Source organism: Catharus ustulatus, chromosome 3 (genome assembly GCF_009819885.2).
Source record: "Catharus ustulatus isolate bCatUst1 chromosome 3, bCatUst1.pri.v2, whole genome shotgun sequence".
In the NCBI taxonomy this organism is placed as follows: Eukaryota; Metazoa; Chordata; class Aves; order Passeriformes; family Turdidae; genus Catharus; species Catharus ustulatus.
In genome coordinates this window covers 55,405,683-55,423,719 of record NC_046223.1, presented here as the reverse complement: position 1 = coordinate 55,423,719, position 18,037 = coordinate 55,405,683, and the positions used below count along the sequence as shown (strand labels likewise).

General features: G+C 38.3%; 1 protein-coding gene across 6 annotated transcripts in view; it reads left to right on the top strand.

Moving 5' to 3' along the window:
• The window catches only part of ZDHHC14 (zinc finger DHHC-type palmitoyltransferase 14), a 94,761-nt gene that overhangs the window by 65,736 nt on the left and 10,988 nt on the right, over positions 1-18,037 (top strand). For 5 of the 6 annotated variants that reach the window (XM_033056535.2, XM_033056533.2, XM_033056538.2 and 2 more), the window contains 4 exons: positions 7,208-7,345; positions 11,767-11,815; positions 15,440-15,542; positions 17,245-17,354. In XM_033056535.2, coding sequence (XP_032912426.1) covers positions 7,208-7,345; positions 11,767-11,815; positions 15,440-15,542; positions 17,245-17,354 — 400 coding nt within the window. The remainder of the gene's footprint in view (positions 1-7,207; positions 7,346-11,766; positions 11,816-15,439; positions 15,543-17,244; positions 17,355-18,037) is intronic. The other variant, XM_033056539.2, reaches the window with a different exon arrangement.

Sequence of the window (18,037 nt, the reverse complement as noted above, 5' to 3'; positions counted from 1 at the left end):
TGTCCAGAAAAATCTCTATTTTCATACAAATGCAGTTTGTTCCATTTATGTAATATCTTAAAAAATTTGGTTGAATAAGTGTTCCCTGAAGCACATACCTTAGGTGTATTCCTGATTTGCTTTCATTACTGGCTCTATGAATGGCAGTTGGAAGTTAGCCCCTTAGGCATTTTGTGTACCATTATATTGCTTAAGAATTACAAATGAGTTAAACATAACATGCATCTAAAAACAAGAGGTAAAGACTTTAGAATAGAAGTAACCAAACCAGAGATAAATTCTGAGCTCAAGCTAGTTATTGCTGTGTTTTGACAAGAGGTTTTGATGGCTCTGTGTAATGCTAGAAAGAAGGCAGTGGTTGGACTTGCTTCTGAAAGACCTAATGGCAGCTTTTAAATTTATTTTTGATCATTGCAACAACGAGTGTTGCCTTCAAGACAACTGTATAACATCCCTTTCTTTTGTTTGGTTTTAATAAATACTTTTTATTTTGTTTAATTCAATTTCTGTAATGAAAGGTGAACAAGAAGCAGGTGGCTATATCTGAACAATATGGGGAATTAATTTCCAAAGCACACATAACACAATGTAAGAGTGAGAATTACCAGTGTGTTCTGGGGACAAGCTTTTCCCTGTATTTACTCCAGATACCACCGTCTTCCAGCCTGAAGAGCACCAATTACTTCAAAAGCAGGCCGAATGCTGGTATTGTAGCAGTTTGGCTTTTCTAACACAGACAGTGTTTCTGAGAATAATTTTCTCAGGACTTTGTAGTCCTTTATAATCAATGTGTGTCAGGAGTTTGGTTTGCTTGGTTTTCATTCTATCCTGTAGCGCTTTTTCTTAATTACCTTATTATTTCCTTTCTTGCCTTCACTTCCTTTTCATGGCCTTGCTTATTTCTTTCCTTACATTACCTGCAGTGAATAGAGTACAATTTTCACTTCATTTTGAACCTGTTAAAACTTAGCTCCGGTTGTCATGAAATTACTCTTTTGCTGAATGGTTAAAAGCACAAAATTTGGCTGCTATCACCATTCTTTTCTTTTTTCTTTCTTTTCTTATGTATTTTTCCCAGGGTGAGAAATGGTGTGGACTCTTTTTTGTTTGAGTGCCCCGAAAAGGTAGAACAAGAAGCTACCAAATGGAGTACACACCAGCACTCACAGAAGTGATATATTATTTATGATTGTGCCATTTGTATAATTAGATGTACTTTGGAAATTCAGAGAGTACAGCATGTGTGTCACAGTTTCTAAATCTTAAACTAATGGACTGAAATATTTTTTTTAAAACAGAAAATCGTATTATAGGTTACTTAAGAAAAGTTGTGGCTTATGCATTGGTCTGTATATGAAAAAATGCAGAGATGATCAGAACATCTGACTGTCATAAATGATGTTGTGAATCTCAAGGTGCCTGAGTAAAAATTAAAGAGAGAAGTTACCAGTTGAAAAAGTTAGGAACCTAAGAAAGGAAACACATATTTATATTCAGTGCAGTAACAACTTGCAGAATGGTTAAAAAACTCAAATTCTGGCAAAAGACAGCAGTGGAAGTGTGTGAAATAATGTGCTTTCCTGTAGAAGAGAGAGAAATTGCAGTAATTTTACGAATACAAGCCGCACCATTTTGACTAAAATTTTGCTCCCACACCAGAAATGTGGCTTACACTCAGGAGCGGCTAATATGTGAAAAATTTTCTGACATTTACAACCCCGAAGTGCCAACCAGGGTGCCGAGACAAGCACCTGCCAGTAAAACCCAGGATTTCGCGATTGTTACAAATTGGTTACTGTGTTGCGCGGCGGGTGGGGCCAGCTCAGTGCCGGCAGCGCGGGGTGGGGGAGGGAGGCGGGGGAGCTCCCTCCTTCAGGCAGGGGATAGGCGGGGGCTCTGTGCTGACATCCCCATGGCTCAAGGAGGAGGCGGGGGCTCCGTGCTGCCATCCCCGCGGCCCGTGGGGTAAGCGGGGGGCTCCTGCCCCCGCCTGCTGCAGCAGGAGCAGGCAGGCTCCGCCCCCGCCTGCTGCTGCCACGGCAGGAGCGGGGGAGCTCCTTCCCCTCCTACCTTCGCCGCTGCGGGAGCGGGGGGGCTCCATCCCCCCCCGCCGCCGTGGGTACCGGAGGGCTCCGCCCCTGCCTGCCACCATGGGACAGCGCAGGGCCAGGTTGAGCGAGCCCAATGGCAGTGACGCCCGGCTGCCGAGCGGCCCCACCAAGCTGGGCCACCTGGCCCCGTCAGCAGCCCTGAGCGGGCCGAGCCTGTGCAGCCCAAGCCGAGCCAGTAAACCTCGCCATGCCGCAATTCTGTAACTATTTGGCAACTTTTTTGCACGCGGGTCCTCACTGCGAATGACAGAGCGGCTTACAATCAGGTGCGGCTAATTTATGAACAAAGAACAAAATGTTTACCAACACCCAGAGATGCGGCTTATAGTCCGTGCGGCTTGTAATCGTGAAATTACTGTAATCCATAAACTTTGTGGATGACGTTACTTGGTAAGGATACTATGCTTCCTCTAGGGGCAAATTTGGGCTTTTAAAATCTCTTTGTCCACAGTTGGGTGTGTGTCAGGCACTCGTCTGGGTATGCCAGGGTGTATGTACTTGAATGGGTATGTAAAGAGAGAATGCTAAGCAGTGAGGTCCTTCACTGTGCACTCTTTGTACCTCTCCAAGAGCAACCATTCTAAACTGCTGCTGCTCCTGCCTTTGAAAATGTCACCGTTAATGTGCATGCAGTCAAAGGAGTTTGTTAATTAGTTAACATTAATTATTGGAGGGTGCAGTGAAGTGCAATGTGTCAATACAGTTTAATGACTATGAGCAATCCTAGAGCAGTGGCTGGATGTTTTCCTAATAAATCAATTGCTTTTTTTATTTTTAAAATTGAGCATGTTTTTTTTTCTTTTTGTGAATAGCAGTGGTCTGGAAGTGTTGAAGTTGATTAGCATGCAAAAAGTTGTCATTGCAACTTATTTTCTTAAAACTCTACCCAAGTAGCTTAGCTGTCTGGAACAGTTTAAACAGTCATGAAAGTGAAATACATGTTAAGTAGCCCTTGTATTTGTTTTTCTGATTGACTTTTTGTTGTAGATACTCATGCACATTATTAACTTGTTTCATTAATAGAAGCCCATCTTTCCCAATGTTACATTACTGTTTCAGTTTGCATCACCTTGTAGAGATTAGTGTCCAGAATGTAATTTGGAGTAAACTTTTGGTGAGTATTTCCCAAATGTTAACATGGGGCCAGAAGACACTTTCTGTTTGATTTTTATGGAGTGTTTTGATTTGGAATCAGTGTATGAAAGTGCTGAAGCTCGGTGATTTAAAGGATCCATTGTACAATGTTCATAACAGATGTTCTAAAATAACATCAGCATGCATACAAATGTAACTTGCAATTGATCTTTTGTTATTCATTGCTTTTTTCATTTAAATTTCTGTTCAGATTTCATTCCACAAAAATAACAGCAAAGGTATTCTCAGGGGCACAGCTGTCAGGCAGGTGTGTAAATTGAATTGATCCAAGTATTTGATTGCTGTTGCCAGTTGATGGCAAATGCTATCGGTGGGAGTGGTTGTTTAAATATTATTAAATAAATAATTTTCTTAGGAGGTGTGGTTTCAGTCTGTGAAACTGAATATTGGAGCTAAGGATGCCTTTTATGAATATGCTATGACTATTTGATATAAATTTTTCTGTTCTATTATCAGATACTTTGAGCTTACTGTAAAGGACTTCATGTAATGGTTGTATTTGCTTTTGTGCACGTGTACATCATTTCAGCAGTAGGGACTGGACTGCTTATCTTAGAAGAAAATAAATACACTTTGTAATAAAACATTTCTTATATGGCCTTCTAGAAACCTCATTTGTTTTCTTAAACATTTCAAGAACAATCAAATTCTGGAAGTACCGTTTGTCATACAAAATGGCAAGTCAAGAAGCCTGAATAGATGAGGTCATATCATGACATCATAGTCCTTCAAAAAGCTTTAATTGTCATCATTGTAAATATGTGCAGATGTGTCAGTCTCTCTACATAATTACTCAGTGTGAGTCCTTGACAATGGGCATTGTAGTCTTATGTTGTACTACTGCTAATATCAAAAGTAATTTTGAGTAATCCTGGCCCAGTTGGTTGAGCTGTAATGTCACTTCTTACTGACGCAGGATTTGTATAGTGGGCCCTTGACTTTTCCAGTCATGGGATACATGTTTGCATATGTAAATAAAGATGGCAGCATTCAGGGAATGCCTTAGGTTTGTGCCTTTGCCCTACAATGCTATGCTTGCACAGGGTGGAAAAATTACCAAGTGAATTCTAACTTCTGTTCCCTGGAATCTCCTAGTAACATGACCTAGATATTTTTGCACCTGTCGACTTCTTGTCTTTGAATCCTACCTTCACACTGAGCTTTAGAAAATGTATGCTGGTATGCAGTGATTCAGTTGAGCAAAGAAGAAAGGAAACAGCTCATAAATACTGCAAACTGAAGGGCCAAGCTGGTCTACAAATGTTCCATTTAGAAATACTTTTGCATTCCTTGTAAATTATTAGGCTTTCATTAAATGTTTTGAACAGGGAAGGAAAGCATTTGGGTCATTTTGTGCATGGTTTCCTGGAGTGTAGTGATTGAAAAATAGAAGCAGAACATTTAAGTATTTAGGAGTCTACATGCTGGGCTGTGGAAAAGGAGAGATTTGACTCTTTGGTTCTGAGCAGCAAGGAACATGCTTTGGTGTGGCTTCTGAAGGAAACGCTGCATGTATAAGACCATTGCTTAGTAAAATGGGAAATGTTCTTAGTTTTGTTTTTATCTGAGATATCCAACAGCTAATGTTTCCTATGCAAGTTTTAAATACAAATGTTTCAGGGAAAGTAAAAAATGAGGAATGTCTAAAGTATGAAGTATAGCATTTTTCTATCATCCAGTTAGCATAGATCATTAGGTGAGTGTTAATCAGACCACTTAGGTGAGAGTTAATGAGACCACTGAGTCATGCTGACAGCTTGCTGCTTCCAAAGGGATTTGAATGTCATCCTCTTTTTTTTTTTTTCATTATTTCTGTGATACTCTTCTTCGTGCCTTTTCACAAAGCATTTGGTAACACAAAGGCATTGGTAAATCAGTTTTTCTCATTCATCAGTGAGCAAAATAATTCCTTTTTTTTTTTCTTCCCTGCCCGTGCAGGGAACTGACCTGATTCATCATCAGCTTATACAATGAAAGAAGGAAGTGGGATGAAGTGGCAGGAAAGGCAGGATGAGACCATCTCTTTCACTGCTGCTAAGGTTTTAGATTGGCTCAGTTATCTTGTGACGTGTCATCCTTTGCATTTAGTTATGGAGCTGCTGGCTATCCTCAGAAGTTGTAATTTAAATTCAAAGATGCTGATCATTTGAGAAAGAGTAATGTAATGGTCTTTGTTACTGTTATTGACAGTTCCTGAAATTTCTTACCTCTTTGGTTTTCTGTCACTTGTACAGCAGCATTTATCATCTCCATTTACTCCTCTGCTCTTTTTGTTGATACTTTGCCTTATAAACTCTTCACACATTTTTTTTTGGTCTTTTTTTATTTGATTCAGGTTTTGTTCTCAGATCCTGAAAAACTAATCAAAACTGGATTTCTCCTGCAGTTGTGATAACTGCTAACTGTAGTAAGGTTGGTGTCACAGCTAGGCTGAATTAACACTTAGCTGCTTCTGAAGGTGTTATTTCATTCCTTCTCTGGCAGTATGTTTTCAGGTTTGGCTTGTGTATTTTTTTTCAGCAATCTTGCTTTTGCAATAACTCCTGAATGTGGCTAACTTCTCCTCGTAATATGCCTCGTGATATGCTTCACTTGGACCAGCTTTGGTGTTTGTCGGATGGGCTTATCTGAGGAGATAGGCAAAAGAAAGCCATAGTTCTAGGTTCATCTGACTTTGTCAGCCTGCTCCCTGCAAGGTAAAATGAGCACTAGGCTTGGCCTAAGGATGGAGAACCATGAACACACAGGCAAAAGACTTCACAGACCTGCTGGGCCATTTGTTCTATCAGTAGTTCTTGATTAGGTAGGTACAAGATACAGCAGTGACACCAAGAAGGCAAATACCTGCTTTTGTGTAAACTTGAGTTTAGGAGGATGATTTATCATGATATATCACAATGTTTCTATCCATAGAGTGGTTCATCTTTCTTCTTCCCTCCTAATAACGCTTATATTAACAAGAGTTGACATTACCAATGTTCTGGTTGTCTGTGTTTGCCTCAAATATTTTTACATTAACCTTCCCACAAGTTAGGAAATGCAAATTTGTTTCCTGGCAATAGCTTTGTTTCCATTACCCAGCATACTGAGACATGGAGGGTGGATCCAGGCTGCCTGAGGAGAAGCAGTGTACACCATTCCCTCTGCTGCATTCCAGCACTTAGGCATTTCCCCATGATGGGGACAGTTGTTTCTGGTTCACCCTGACCTTTTCCTATCTCGTGAACAAGTTCTCTTAGGGAGGTAAAGAGAGCCTATAGTGCAAAGGGTAACAGATCATGCAGATTACCCATTTTTATATGATGTATTTAAATTTTAACATTTTAAAAATGTTTGATGTGAATGATTTTGCTATTTTTAATGATCTTGTATGACAGCATCAACTCCAAGTAGAAAAATTGGTGGTCTAGAATGAAGACTATCTTGAGCAAAGCAATAAAAGGAAGTGGGAAGGTGTTAATATTTCATGCTCCATAATGGATGGATGATATGATAGTAGGCATCAGTCAGAGGTGTGATCATGACAGATGTAAAGGAAAGAACCTCAAAAATTCCAAATTTGAATAAAAGATGCACTGAAGGGGAAAAAAACCACCTTGTTGTAAGAAATCAGATACATCTGGGTTTTTAATGCTCTGTGTGACAATGGATAAATACATGCTTGCTGGTCTGACTGCACGATTTGTCACAATAAGGCTGTTTAATAGGAGCTCACCTCAGCCATGCTTTGATTTCTTTAAAAATTGTAAGGTTTCATTAAAGTATTCCTTTTTTTTTCTTTTCTATTTTTTGTTCCTTTCTAAATAAGAACTTCTCTGTGGCTACTTTGTAAATGCCAGTTAAATCATGAGTTTTAATGTACTATTCAGAGAGCATTTTTTCAGATAAACAGCATTTTATTAATTGTTTTCCATTTTTTTTTCTTCTGCCTCTCATTTCAGAACGGTTTGATCACCACTGTCCCTGGGTAGGCAACTGTGTGGGGAAAAGAAACTACAGATTTTTTTATATGTTTATTTTATCTCTGTCCTTTCTGACAGTCTTTATATTTGCATTCGTTATCACCCACGTCATCCTTCGTAAGTATGCTGGTGAAATCAGATTACGTATGTAGCCATTTGCTTGAGTTTTTTAAGTTAATATTTTGATCATTCAGGGTTTATTTATTTATTTGTTTATTTGCCTTTTCTCTGAAACTTCACAATCCCCAATGAGTCTCATTCTGATCTATAGTAGGTACTGCTCATAGTAGTCATTGGCCTGGCACTGGCTTTACCTTAATGCACTCCTAATTTTTTTTAATTTCTTTTTGTCCTTTTATGGATGATTCATTGGAAAAGCATCACATATACTGTATGTTTAAGTATATAGGTAATATCATTTACCTGAAGAACTTCCATGTGCTTTTTTAACTGTAAGCATGGGTCACTTGCCATCCATACAAAGAGGTAAATTACTAGAAAATAGATTGGAGCTATACTTTTTGTAGTTTGCTGTTCAGCTTTACACCATTCTCAACCCTCTTTTTAATGCATTATTTTCATTTGCATAGACATTCTGAGAGAAAACAATTCATAACAGAGTGAATCAGAAATACTAATGAGTTTGAGACTGATTTTTATTTGTATTCTGGGTTGTGTTTGAGGTCAAAACTCTTTTGGGTACTGTAGTTTTTTTCCATATCCCTAACTAATTTTGCTGGCTCCTATATGATGATGATGGTGACATTTATGGTGGCAGGTTACATGACTTGTCTTTAAACACCTTTTGTATGTTGGGCTTTTTAAAAAAACCCACTATCGCTAGAAGAATGTTCTGTATTTTTCACTAATTATATAGGATATTACCTTAAGGAGTGTTTCTTTAACCACTTTGGAAATGGGATCTCCTTTTTCCTTTGTATTCTGTACTGCAACAGAAACCTGATAGAAATAATAATTTCAGTATATGACACATTTATAAAGCTAACTTGATAATGATAATATTCAGAGAATGTTTTACTGGAAAAAGCATGTCAGATTGTGCTCAGTTTCTAGAATTGTTTACAACATGCAGGGAAAAGTTGTATTTGAAAGAGCAAAATTCCTGCTCTTACTCGTTCTTTGCAAAACTATGATGTAAGCACTGAGAGGCTGTCCTATAACTCAGGAATCTAGTTCATAGGCTAGAACTGGGATATGAATTTTGAGGGAGTCTGAATGAACAACTTGTTCACACTACCAGATACAGCATTTCCAATACCAGTTCAAAAAAGCAGAGATAAGGTGTGTATATTGTTTCAAAAAGGAAAATTATCAGAAAAAGATCACTTCCATTAATACTTAAGTGCTTGTTATTTATCTGGGCATACATGAGCATACACACCTTTTACATTTAAGAAGAAAGACACATGGGTTTTTTTCTGAAATCTTTGCTAGTGTTCATTACTTGAAAACATTCCTAGTCTGACAACGTAAAGCTATTTTTCACACTACCCTACCTTCGTTTCACAGGGACTTCAGTGCTTTTTCTTTAGTTTTCAGTATATGAGTTATCAATATAATGTCAGTATTTCCTGTTTTGTATGTTAAATGGATTTCTCTAATGCATTTTAAATTTACAGTGTCCATACCTAACTCTTGAGTCTGATTTGGACAAAGGGTGGAGTAATTAATTGTGCCTGTGTGGTTGAGAAACACTTAAGCATTCTGTAGGTGTCGTAAATTACATGTAGTAAATGTTAAATGCTAAATTGCCTGTCAGTTGCAAAATATTCTTGCCATGGAGGTTCATCTACCTAGAACAAGACAAGAAAAAACATCCTTAAACTCTAAAGATTGATTAGTCCTCAAAGGCAATGGGAGCAGGTATGAAATGTGATTAGTTCCTTGATATTTAATTGATACACTGCAACTTCAAGCCCAACTTTGAAATTTGTCTGCTACAGTCTTGAAAGTGTCCAAAAAAGAGTTCTTTACAAATAATGTTTTCTTATCACTTCACTCTGTGCCTACCATACCTCTAGAAGTCCTCCTATCTACTTTTCTAATAATTGCAACTCAGCAATTTGTGTTCTGTTTTGTAGCTCTTCAGTTCTTCAACTGATGCTAACTGTTAAGTAGGATTACTTAATCTGAACCTTTGCTCTTGGCATAGACTGCTTTTTTTGTTAGGGTGGCTGAAGAAGTCTTGGTTACACCTAGACCTCCTGCAATATTTGAGACACACATAAATCTTGGCAAAATTATTTTATTTCAATGCCTCTTGATTTAGATGAAATTTTTAAAGTTTGCATATTTTTATAATACATCTTGCAAGGTGGCGTTTTATAAATTTTGGTGGGCCTAAGTGGTGATGAGATGTAAGATACGTATTTTTGTTTTCTGTGCCCTTCTGAGGCATACATTGGAAATTTGTTCTTTCTAGGTTTAAGAATATGTGTACAGTAATTTCACGACTATAAGGCGCACCCTTTTGACTAAAATTTTGCCCCGAACCCAGAAGTGCGCCTTATAGTCCGATGCACCTTATATAATGGACAAAGTTGCGAAATTTGCCAAACTGAAAGTGTGAGCCGCAATGGGGGGGCGGTGCAGCGGGAGCACCGAGTCGCGAGATGGAGTGGGAGCGGATGGCCGCGGCTGGCAGGAACTGTGCGGGGAGGGAGGGAGCTGCCGCCAGCCCCGGCCCGGGCACGGGGGAAACAAGAAGCCAGGCGGCACCGGCCCTGGCCCAGGTGCGGGGGAAACGAAAAGGGCGAACCCGCAACAGCCCCGAGCCGAGCAGAGCCCGCCTGGCAGCGGCATTGGGGCAGCGGAGGCACAACGCGAGCCTGCCGGCATTGGGGCAGCAGCGGCACGCCCCGGGCGGCTGGGGGAAAGTGCAGCAGTACAGCCCGGGCAGCCGGGGAAAACCGCCGGCATTGGGGCAGCAGCGGCTCCCGGAACGCCGGGGCAACGCGGGGAGGGAGGGAGCAGGCTGCCGCAGAAGCTGCGAACCACAGCAGCCCCGAGCCCCGCCTTGCCAGCTGGCACCGGGGGCAGGCAGGAGTGCTGGGCCCCGCACACGGGGAGGGCGCTTGGGGCTGCATTTAAAGGCTACGCCAATCTGTGAAAAACGTTTGCAAATTGAACACCTGCCAGTAAACTCCATGATCACGGAATTCCGTTACTGATTAGTTACTTTGTTGCGTGCCACACAGATCTTCACGGCAAAAAAAAAGTGCACCGTATAGTCCGGTGCGCCTTATGGTCGTGAAATTACTATACATAACATTATTGAAGATAAAAAAACTAATTTGTAAATCAGTTATACTAAAGGTATTGACGTACAAGATTTTCTTCCCTCTCCCCAAATTGAACCCACTTCCAGTAATAGTATCTGTGTTTACAGTCACGTGTCTCTGTTTGAGGCATGGGTATTTCAATTGTTTGTTGCAATGAACAGCCTGCCCCTTCTGATGTTTTGGATGCTGCTTGGAGGAGTGTGCCAGCAGTAGGGCATAGAAATCACATCTACCTGCTGCCATTGCCATTAAGGATGCTAAAAATAGTAAGAAGGCAGGGAAAGTTCCACTAGTCTTGTACCTTGAGACTAAGAACCAATTTTAAGAGTCTGAAAAGGCTCGGAAATACAAGGTAAGTAAGTTCCCACTTGTAACAATAAACAGTAAAATTGACCAGATAGGTCTAGAGAATTACACATATATTTCTTTATTCTTGTCAAGACAAGATTCTTCTCTGCATACAGATCTTCAGATGAATTTAGCTAAGTGGAAAAATTTTGCTGTGGGAAAACTTTCAGCATTTAAATAATTTATGTTATACAGGAAAGTTCAAACTATGTGCCTGTAGCTATGTAAGATTAAGTCAGCTACAACAAATTCACTTGTTGCAATCAACAAATTGTCAAATCACCCTTTTTGATTAATATCTCATGGTTATGGAACCCAAGTGCTTTTTTACTTTGCATGCTTCTGTATTTCTAGTTGATGGGCTCATGCTTTTTTTGAGCTCTTTTCAGCTTCTTTTTGCCTGGAGGCAACAGTAACCTGCTAGAAAAATCTTCTGTGTAGGTACAGTAGGAGCAGAATTATAAATAAGAGAGATTTGCTTCCAAAACAAAGTATGGAAAGTTGGGAATCTGAGTTTATAAAAAAAATTTTCCAAGTCAAAAAGTTACTTTGAAAAATAGTATTTCAAAATGAAACAGAAGGTTATAATTTTTTCTTTCCATATTAGGTCTGAAAAGAGCTGGGGTAATCACTAATCTTGTTCATGGGAAAGTATGCCTGCATCAATTTGGTATGACTTGAGAAAATATCCTGCAGATGCTAAACCTGATAAGTTGCTCGAGGGCTTTTTTGATGTTGCTGCTGAGCATCATATTCTCAGATTCATATTAGTAAATCTGTTCTATGATTATTTGGTTATCTTCAAATGTTAATTGTTTTAGCTATAGAAAAAACAGCCCATAGTCCCATTTCTTACTTGGCTGGTAATTTTGGGTTCTATTTCTACAGGTTCTCAACAAACAGGGTTCCTCAATGCTCTGAAGGACAGTCCTGCAAGATATCCTTTCACTGAAACATATTGTAGATTTTGTTGCAAAATAACATTTGAGATGGTTTTGCTTGTTTTCTTGCTATTGTTGAATGTGTCCTTTTAAAGACTTTATCAGTTAATGATTTCATCACTTCCTGCACAATAGGATTTATTGCCACATGTTGGAGGTAGGAAAGAGACTATAGCCTGGAGTAGTTTTTCTTCTTTGTGTTTTGTAGAGTAGTACTCTTGACAAAGATCTGTAGTTTCCATATCATGAAATATGCTTCATGTTTTGTGATGGGATTAATAAATACATTTTGCACTAAGACATACTAAAAGTATTCAAGAATTGTTCTGCTTTTACAACTGAAGGTATCCAAAATGATTGATTATTTTTGGCACAGAAAAAGTAGATTTTGGAACAACAGACACAACGTGCTTTCCTTGAAGAACTCGATTTCTGAAATTATTCTTTGTTTTTAGAGAAGTCATTTTCAAATAGCAACTTGTGTTAAGTTGCATAGCAGCATGTAAATTGCACACACAGGGACTACTGTTGTTTTTTAGCTTGGAAAAGAACAAGACTCTGGGGTGATCTCATTGTGGTCTGTCAGTGTATAAAGAAGTAGAAGTCTTATAAGAAAAACAGAGAGACTTCTTAGCAGAGCCTGTAGTGACAGAACAAGGTTTTAAGCTGTAAGAGAGCAGTTATAGATTTGCCATAAAAAAGTTTCTGCAATGGGAGTGGTGAGACATGTGAACAGGTTACCCAGAGATTTGGTCAATGCCCCAGCTCTGGAAATGTTCACGACCAGGCTGAGCAACCTGGTCTAGTGGAAAGTGTTCTTTAAGATCCTTTCCAGCCCAAACCATTCTGTAGTTCTATTCTGTAAATGCTCCATGCACTTTTTTTCACTTCATGGGACCTTCTGTATATTTTCTACTCAGTGAGAATGGAGTCAGAAAGTAGCTAACATAAAGAAAAAATGGGAAAGTGCTGATTAGTTTCATACAGACAGTGAGCTTCTCATTGCTTATGTATACATTTTGAATGCTTCCTGTCTGAATAAACAGTTCTCACCTGTCACAAAGACACTATAAAAAGAATTCTTTCCCATTTGTCCATTGTGCCTCACACAGCTTGCTTTTCCACACAAAGGAGGAAAAAACTACCATTCATAGTTGTGAACTACCATTCATAGTTGTGCACAGACTCTTTCCAGGTCATTTTCCCAAGCGTCAGATTCTGCAGATGCATTTTTTTTGTGTGCTTGTCTTCATCAGGTAGAATCACTGAGCTGTAAACTCCCTTCTTAAGCAAAGCCATGTTCAGATTTTTTTTCACAAGTAATTTTAAAAAGCACAAAAAAACAGTTCTAAATAGTACAAAAGTAGCTTCCAATTAGAACAATTACAGTCAATTCTTATGAAAGATAATTCTTTCAAACTATTTTCAAACAGAATTGCTTTCAATTGTCTTTAAATCAAAAGGTAATTGCTTATACATTTGAGGATTTTTGTAAAGAAACAATGAGCTGATAATTCATAATTTGTGTTCAGAGATGTGCTGCTTTAAAAGGCTCAGTAGCACATCTTGCAGAAATGCCTGGCTTGATAGTGATACATTGGACAATTTAGAAGTTTGGTTGCTATTAATTACAATAAAAATTAAATATTCCAAATAGTGTTGGGAATGCTGCTTTGGAGTCAGTCAATTCAGGCACAGAGAGCATGGGCATTTCAATCTTGCTAACAACCCTCTCTGCACAAGATGCTAAGGGAAAATTATACTGCATGTAAGATACTATACCATAATATACTAGAATGTTACAGTTTGTTGAGAATATATTGCTTTTTTGTGTGTGTTTTATAGTTTATGGACTTAGGTTGAATTAGTGAATTCTGGTTTATTTGATATAAACTGCCCCTTCTGTTCTCGAGTTGGTTTTGGATCATTGTGTGGAGAACTGAAAAATGTCCTTTCCTGTGGAGAACTAAAATAAGTCTTGAACTGAAAGAAATTCCCTCTCCCCTCGCGCCCCCCCCCCCCCTCCCGAAGGAATTGCAACATAGAGGGAGAAACTCCCTTTCAGTACCCTTTTGAATGAAATTGCAGTGAGAAACATCCTGTTAGTGGTATGTTCAGGTTGCAGGGAACTCTTTTCCCTCTGAGGTTCTTTTCTGACCTGGTGAATCTTCCTTCTGGTGTGCAGATTCTACCCAACAGTGCTCATCTGCAGCCTTCCTTACTGTTTCTGCTCTTTCAAAGCCCAGTTTGTATCGCACTTGATGTTTTGGGCTGTTTCCTTCTTTTACATATTTTGGAGCCCTCTGCAAACAGGCTGTTTCCTTACCCATTGTACTCCTTGTTTTGGCTGTGGCTGTTGCAGAGAGTGAGAGTTCTGTCTTGTGTTGGTTTGACTTCACACAGCCTGAGGAGGAAATGAGAGGCAGAGAGTAGTGACCATGCTGCTCAGCAGTGCACTTTGGCCATCCTGCTGCTTTTGGAGCAGATCTGCTCAGAATGCAAATGGCTCTTTTCTAGCTTTAAACCACTCTGATTGAAATAGGTTTTAGGGAAGATTATACAGACACTTCATGTATCCCAGTTCATTAGGGTTGAGCAGCCCTGCAATGCAAAACTCTTCACTTGTAACTAATGTTGGGATTTTTTTATTGCAAGTATTTATGTCCATCCATGCCATTTCCAGGCTGTGTCCCTGTGTAAGGGTGAGGAATTGTCGTATTTTTCTTCTATATATAGGTTCAGTGATAAGGGTGTTTTTCCTGTATTCTAAGGCTGTGTCCTTGTTCTGGAAAATTTTGAGTTTGCGTTGTCTTGGAAACTGACTTCACTAAAGGTTGATATGGTTAATATACAGATTATTTTTATCCTATTCTCATCATTTTGTTCCTACTCATGAATTTTATGTATTTTTCTAGGAACCAAAGCATTCTCTTCTGTTGATTTGTGTTCCCTAAAGAAAAAAAAAAAACACAAAAACAAAATATTGAAGTATTATAGAAAATAGCATTCTCAAAGCAGATGTATTTTGAGTTCATGGCTATTTTGTGCAAATAAATAAATAAATAAATGCTATAGAAGGAAGCCTCCTACAGAAAGTTTGGAAAGTTCCTCCTCATGCTTGATTCTGTAAAGTTTAGAATCAACTTTATTGTCTTACTTCTGAGATGATGACTCCTTTAGAGTTAAAGGAATGATAAAAACTGTAGTAATTATGCAATGCTGAGTGCTGACCTTTTCTGAGTATGCCAGTCAGTGCATGTGCACACCTTAGCTGCTCCCTTGGAGGTGAGTGTGCTCCTGCTGGACATGTCCCAGTGCTGTTCCCTGTAAGTCACACATGAGAGCACCCCATGAGCTCCCATCTGTGTATCTCAGGTCTGCAGCCCTATGCATTTCCCCTCATACCAGCAGTCTGCTGGCTGGACACACTCCTCACAGTTTACCTGGGGTGGTGCTGTGTCTGGGCTAGGCAGATGCCTAAAGTTTATTTTATTGCTGACCCCTTTGAAGTATTCCAGAGATCTCAAAGGACTTGTGGACTGCCCTGAATTTTGTGATTTTAACTACTTGTTACTGGATTTTTTTTTCCATTTGCCTATATTTCCTTGACTTCTAATTACTGTACTGGAAGCTGTGGTGTGTTTTTTCTCAGTATGGTCCATTGTTGGCCTCTCAGGTTTTCATACGTATTTGATCAGCTCCAATCAAACAACAAATGAAGATGTAAGTTTGTAGTATATTTCTACATATGTATTTCTAAGTAGTAATGAGGAGGTTTTTGAGGTTTTTCTCAAGTCAGGCGTATCTCCATCATTTTGTGAATACCTCAGTAGGAAAGAAGGAAAGGTCATACTTGATTCAAAAGATCAGATGAAATCTTTTTGATTATATTTGTTTGGGTTTGAAGATGTGCTCATTATACACATAGTATGTATATCTTGATAGGATAGGATCTCTATCTTGAAATAGTAATATACAGGAGGGAGGAGACAAACAAGTATATTTTATACAGTAGAAAATTAATAAGTATTTTTCAGTATCTCCTTTTCACTGGAAGTGGTAAATATTCTTTAACTCAAAAATTGCTTACTGTAAAACTTGAAAAGTGTGTTGAATTCTCTAAAGAAAAATTTCTTTATTTTATTAATTACCTCTGAAGGTTTTTTGCCATTCTGATGTCCAAAACCTCTGGCATCATTAGTTTAAAGATCAACTTTCTCATTTCTACAGCTGTCTATTTTGCATATAGGATTCCTTTGTTTTGGTGTTGAATTATGCTTAACTGTGTGTGGAGTCTTGATGTGTTCCAACTAAAAGAAGTGTGTAATGAATGAAAGGAGAAAATAAAATTAGCTAGGCAGCTAATGGTATAGAAATCTTTCGGAAATTTATTAAGTGATCTAACAAAACACTTCCAACTTTAAGTTATTTTATTGTAATTTTGTATTGTACCTTTTTCATAGGTATCTGGTAGATATAAAAGTAGCATCTTCAGTGCTGTCATATATGTTTTGTTATTTTTTAAGGTCACAGCTAAAATTATACATTTTACAGTAAATATCAATCAACAAGAAAAGCACTTCCCAAGCAAGATGAAAATGAATTGTGCCTCAGCATCAAGTATCAGAGCAAGTAGCCTGACTTGGAAGAAATTTACCTTGCTAATAAGACAGATGAGATACTCAGTTATTCCTCAGTTATTAGGTTTATGCCAAGTTTGTCTCTTTAGATGGACTAGTGTGCTTCCACCCACTTCCCTCAAATAAATGTCTCTTCTGAATTGTTGAAAGATAGATAGCAGGGAATTGCAGCAGTGGAACATGTCTGAGTATCAAGTAAACTGTTCAGTAATTTAATTTAAAACATAAATTCCCAATTGAATACAGCAAGATATTTTACTCAGGCTTTCAAGTATCTCACAAACAGAAAAAGCAAACTAGCTATGGGAAAATATAATATGCAGTAAAAGGTAGCAATGGCTGCATTTGCTTTACAATTTTAGAACCGTTTATGAACTTCAGGGAAGATAATGTTGTGTGATACTGCACAGCTTGAAAACTTACCCATGAGTATGGAAAACAAGTGCTCTATTGCTGGCTTTAATCGTATTTTGCAATTGAGCCTCTTCTGTAAAACATGGTATTATATTTGTAAAGTTGAACTTGGACCATTATGTTTAGATGCTGAAATTCCTGCTTAGAGTATATTGACCTCTTGAGATTGGGGGTTGTCTGCATCTATGGAGGTAAAGCAAATGCTCGTAGGGTCCAGTCTTCATAAAAATCCAAAACTCTTAAATTGTTTGGAAAGTGTCATAATGGATTTTCTGTTGTCTCTTCTGCAAGTAGCATGTTGCAACCTTAATTTCTCACAGCCATTTTCTGTATTGTATTACATGTGATACATATTGTTCATATCTCTTCAGATTAAAGGATCATGGTCAAATAAAAGAGGTAAAGAAAACTATAATCCCTACAGTTATGGCAACATCTTTACTAATTGCTGTGCTGCTCTCTGTGGGCCCCTCTCTCCAAGGTAAGAGTATCAAAAGTATTGTTAGCATAAATGAAGCCATGTGATTATTAATGGAAAAATTATTCTTTTTGATTATTTGAGTTTACTCAACAAAATCAAAGTTTTGGATTAGCGTCCATTAGAAGCTTTACGTTTTTCTTCAGTGGTAAAGAGATAAGTTGGTAAATTGTGCTTAAACTAAGTTAGTGATCAAATCCTGTAAAATTACATCTGAAATGGAAATAAACTTGTTTGTTGTTTGAAGTTTCACCACTGCAGTTAATAGCTTAGAGCAAGAAAAGATTTCTAGTAGTTGGCTGTTGCAACCTGGAAGTTTACGAAACTTTTACATACCTAACAAGTGTGACATGAGTTGAGGAGAGTTGAGGAACCATAAATCTGCAATTAGCTTGATAATTGTTGATTTTTGTCTTTTCACTCTGAAATGTTGTATTTAAATGGACAGGGTTGGTTTTTTTTTATTTAATACTGTTAACAAATACATTAAACTTTTGGTGGTCTTACACTAAAGCAATTCCAAAGAACGTGTAATGGATTATGTTTTGCTGAATACATTTTCACCTTTGGAAATCTGAAATATTTATATATTTGAGATTGGAGATTTTTTTCCAGCTTGGAGAAAATGTAGTACAGAGCTAAGAATAGAGAAATAAAACTGACAGCCAGAAAAATGTAATTATTTT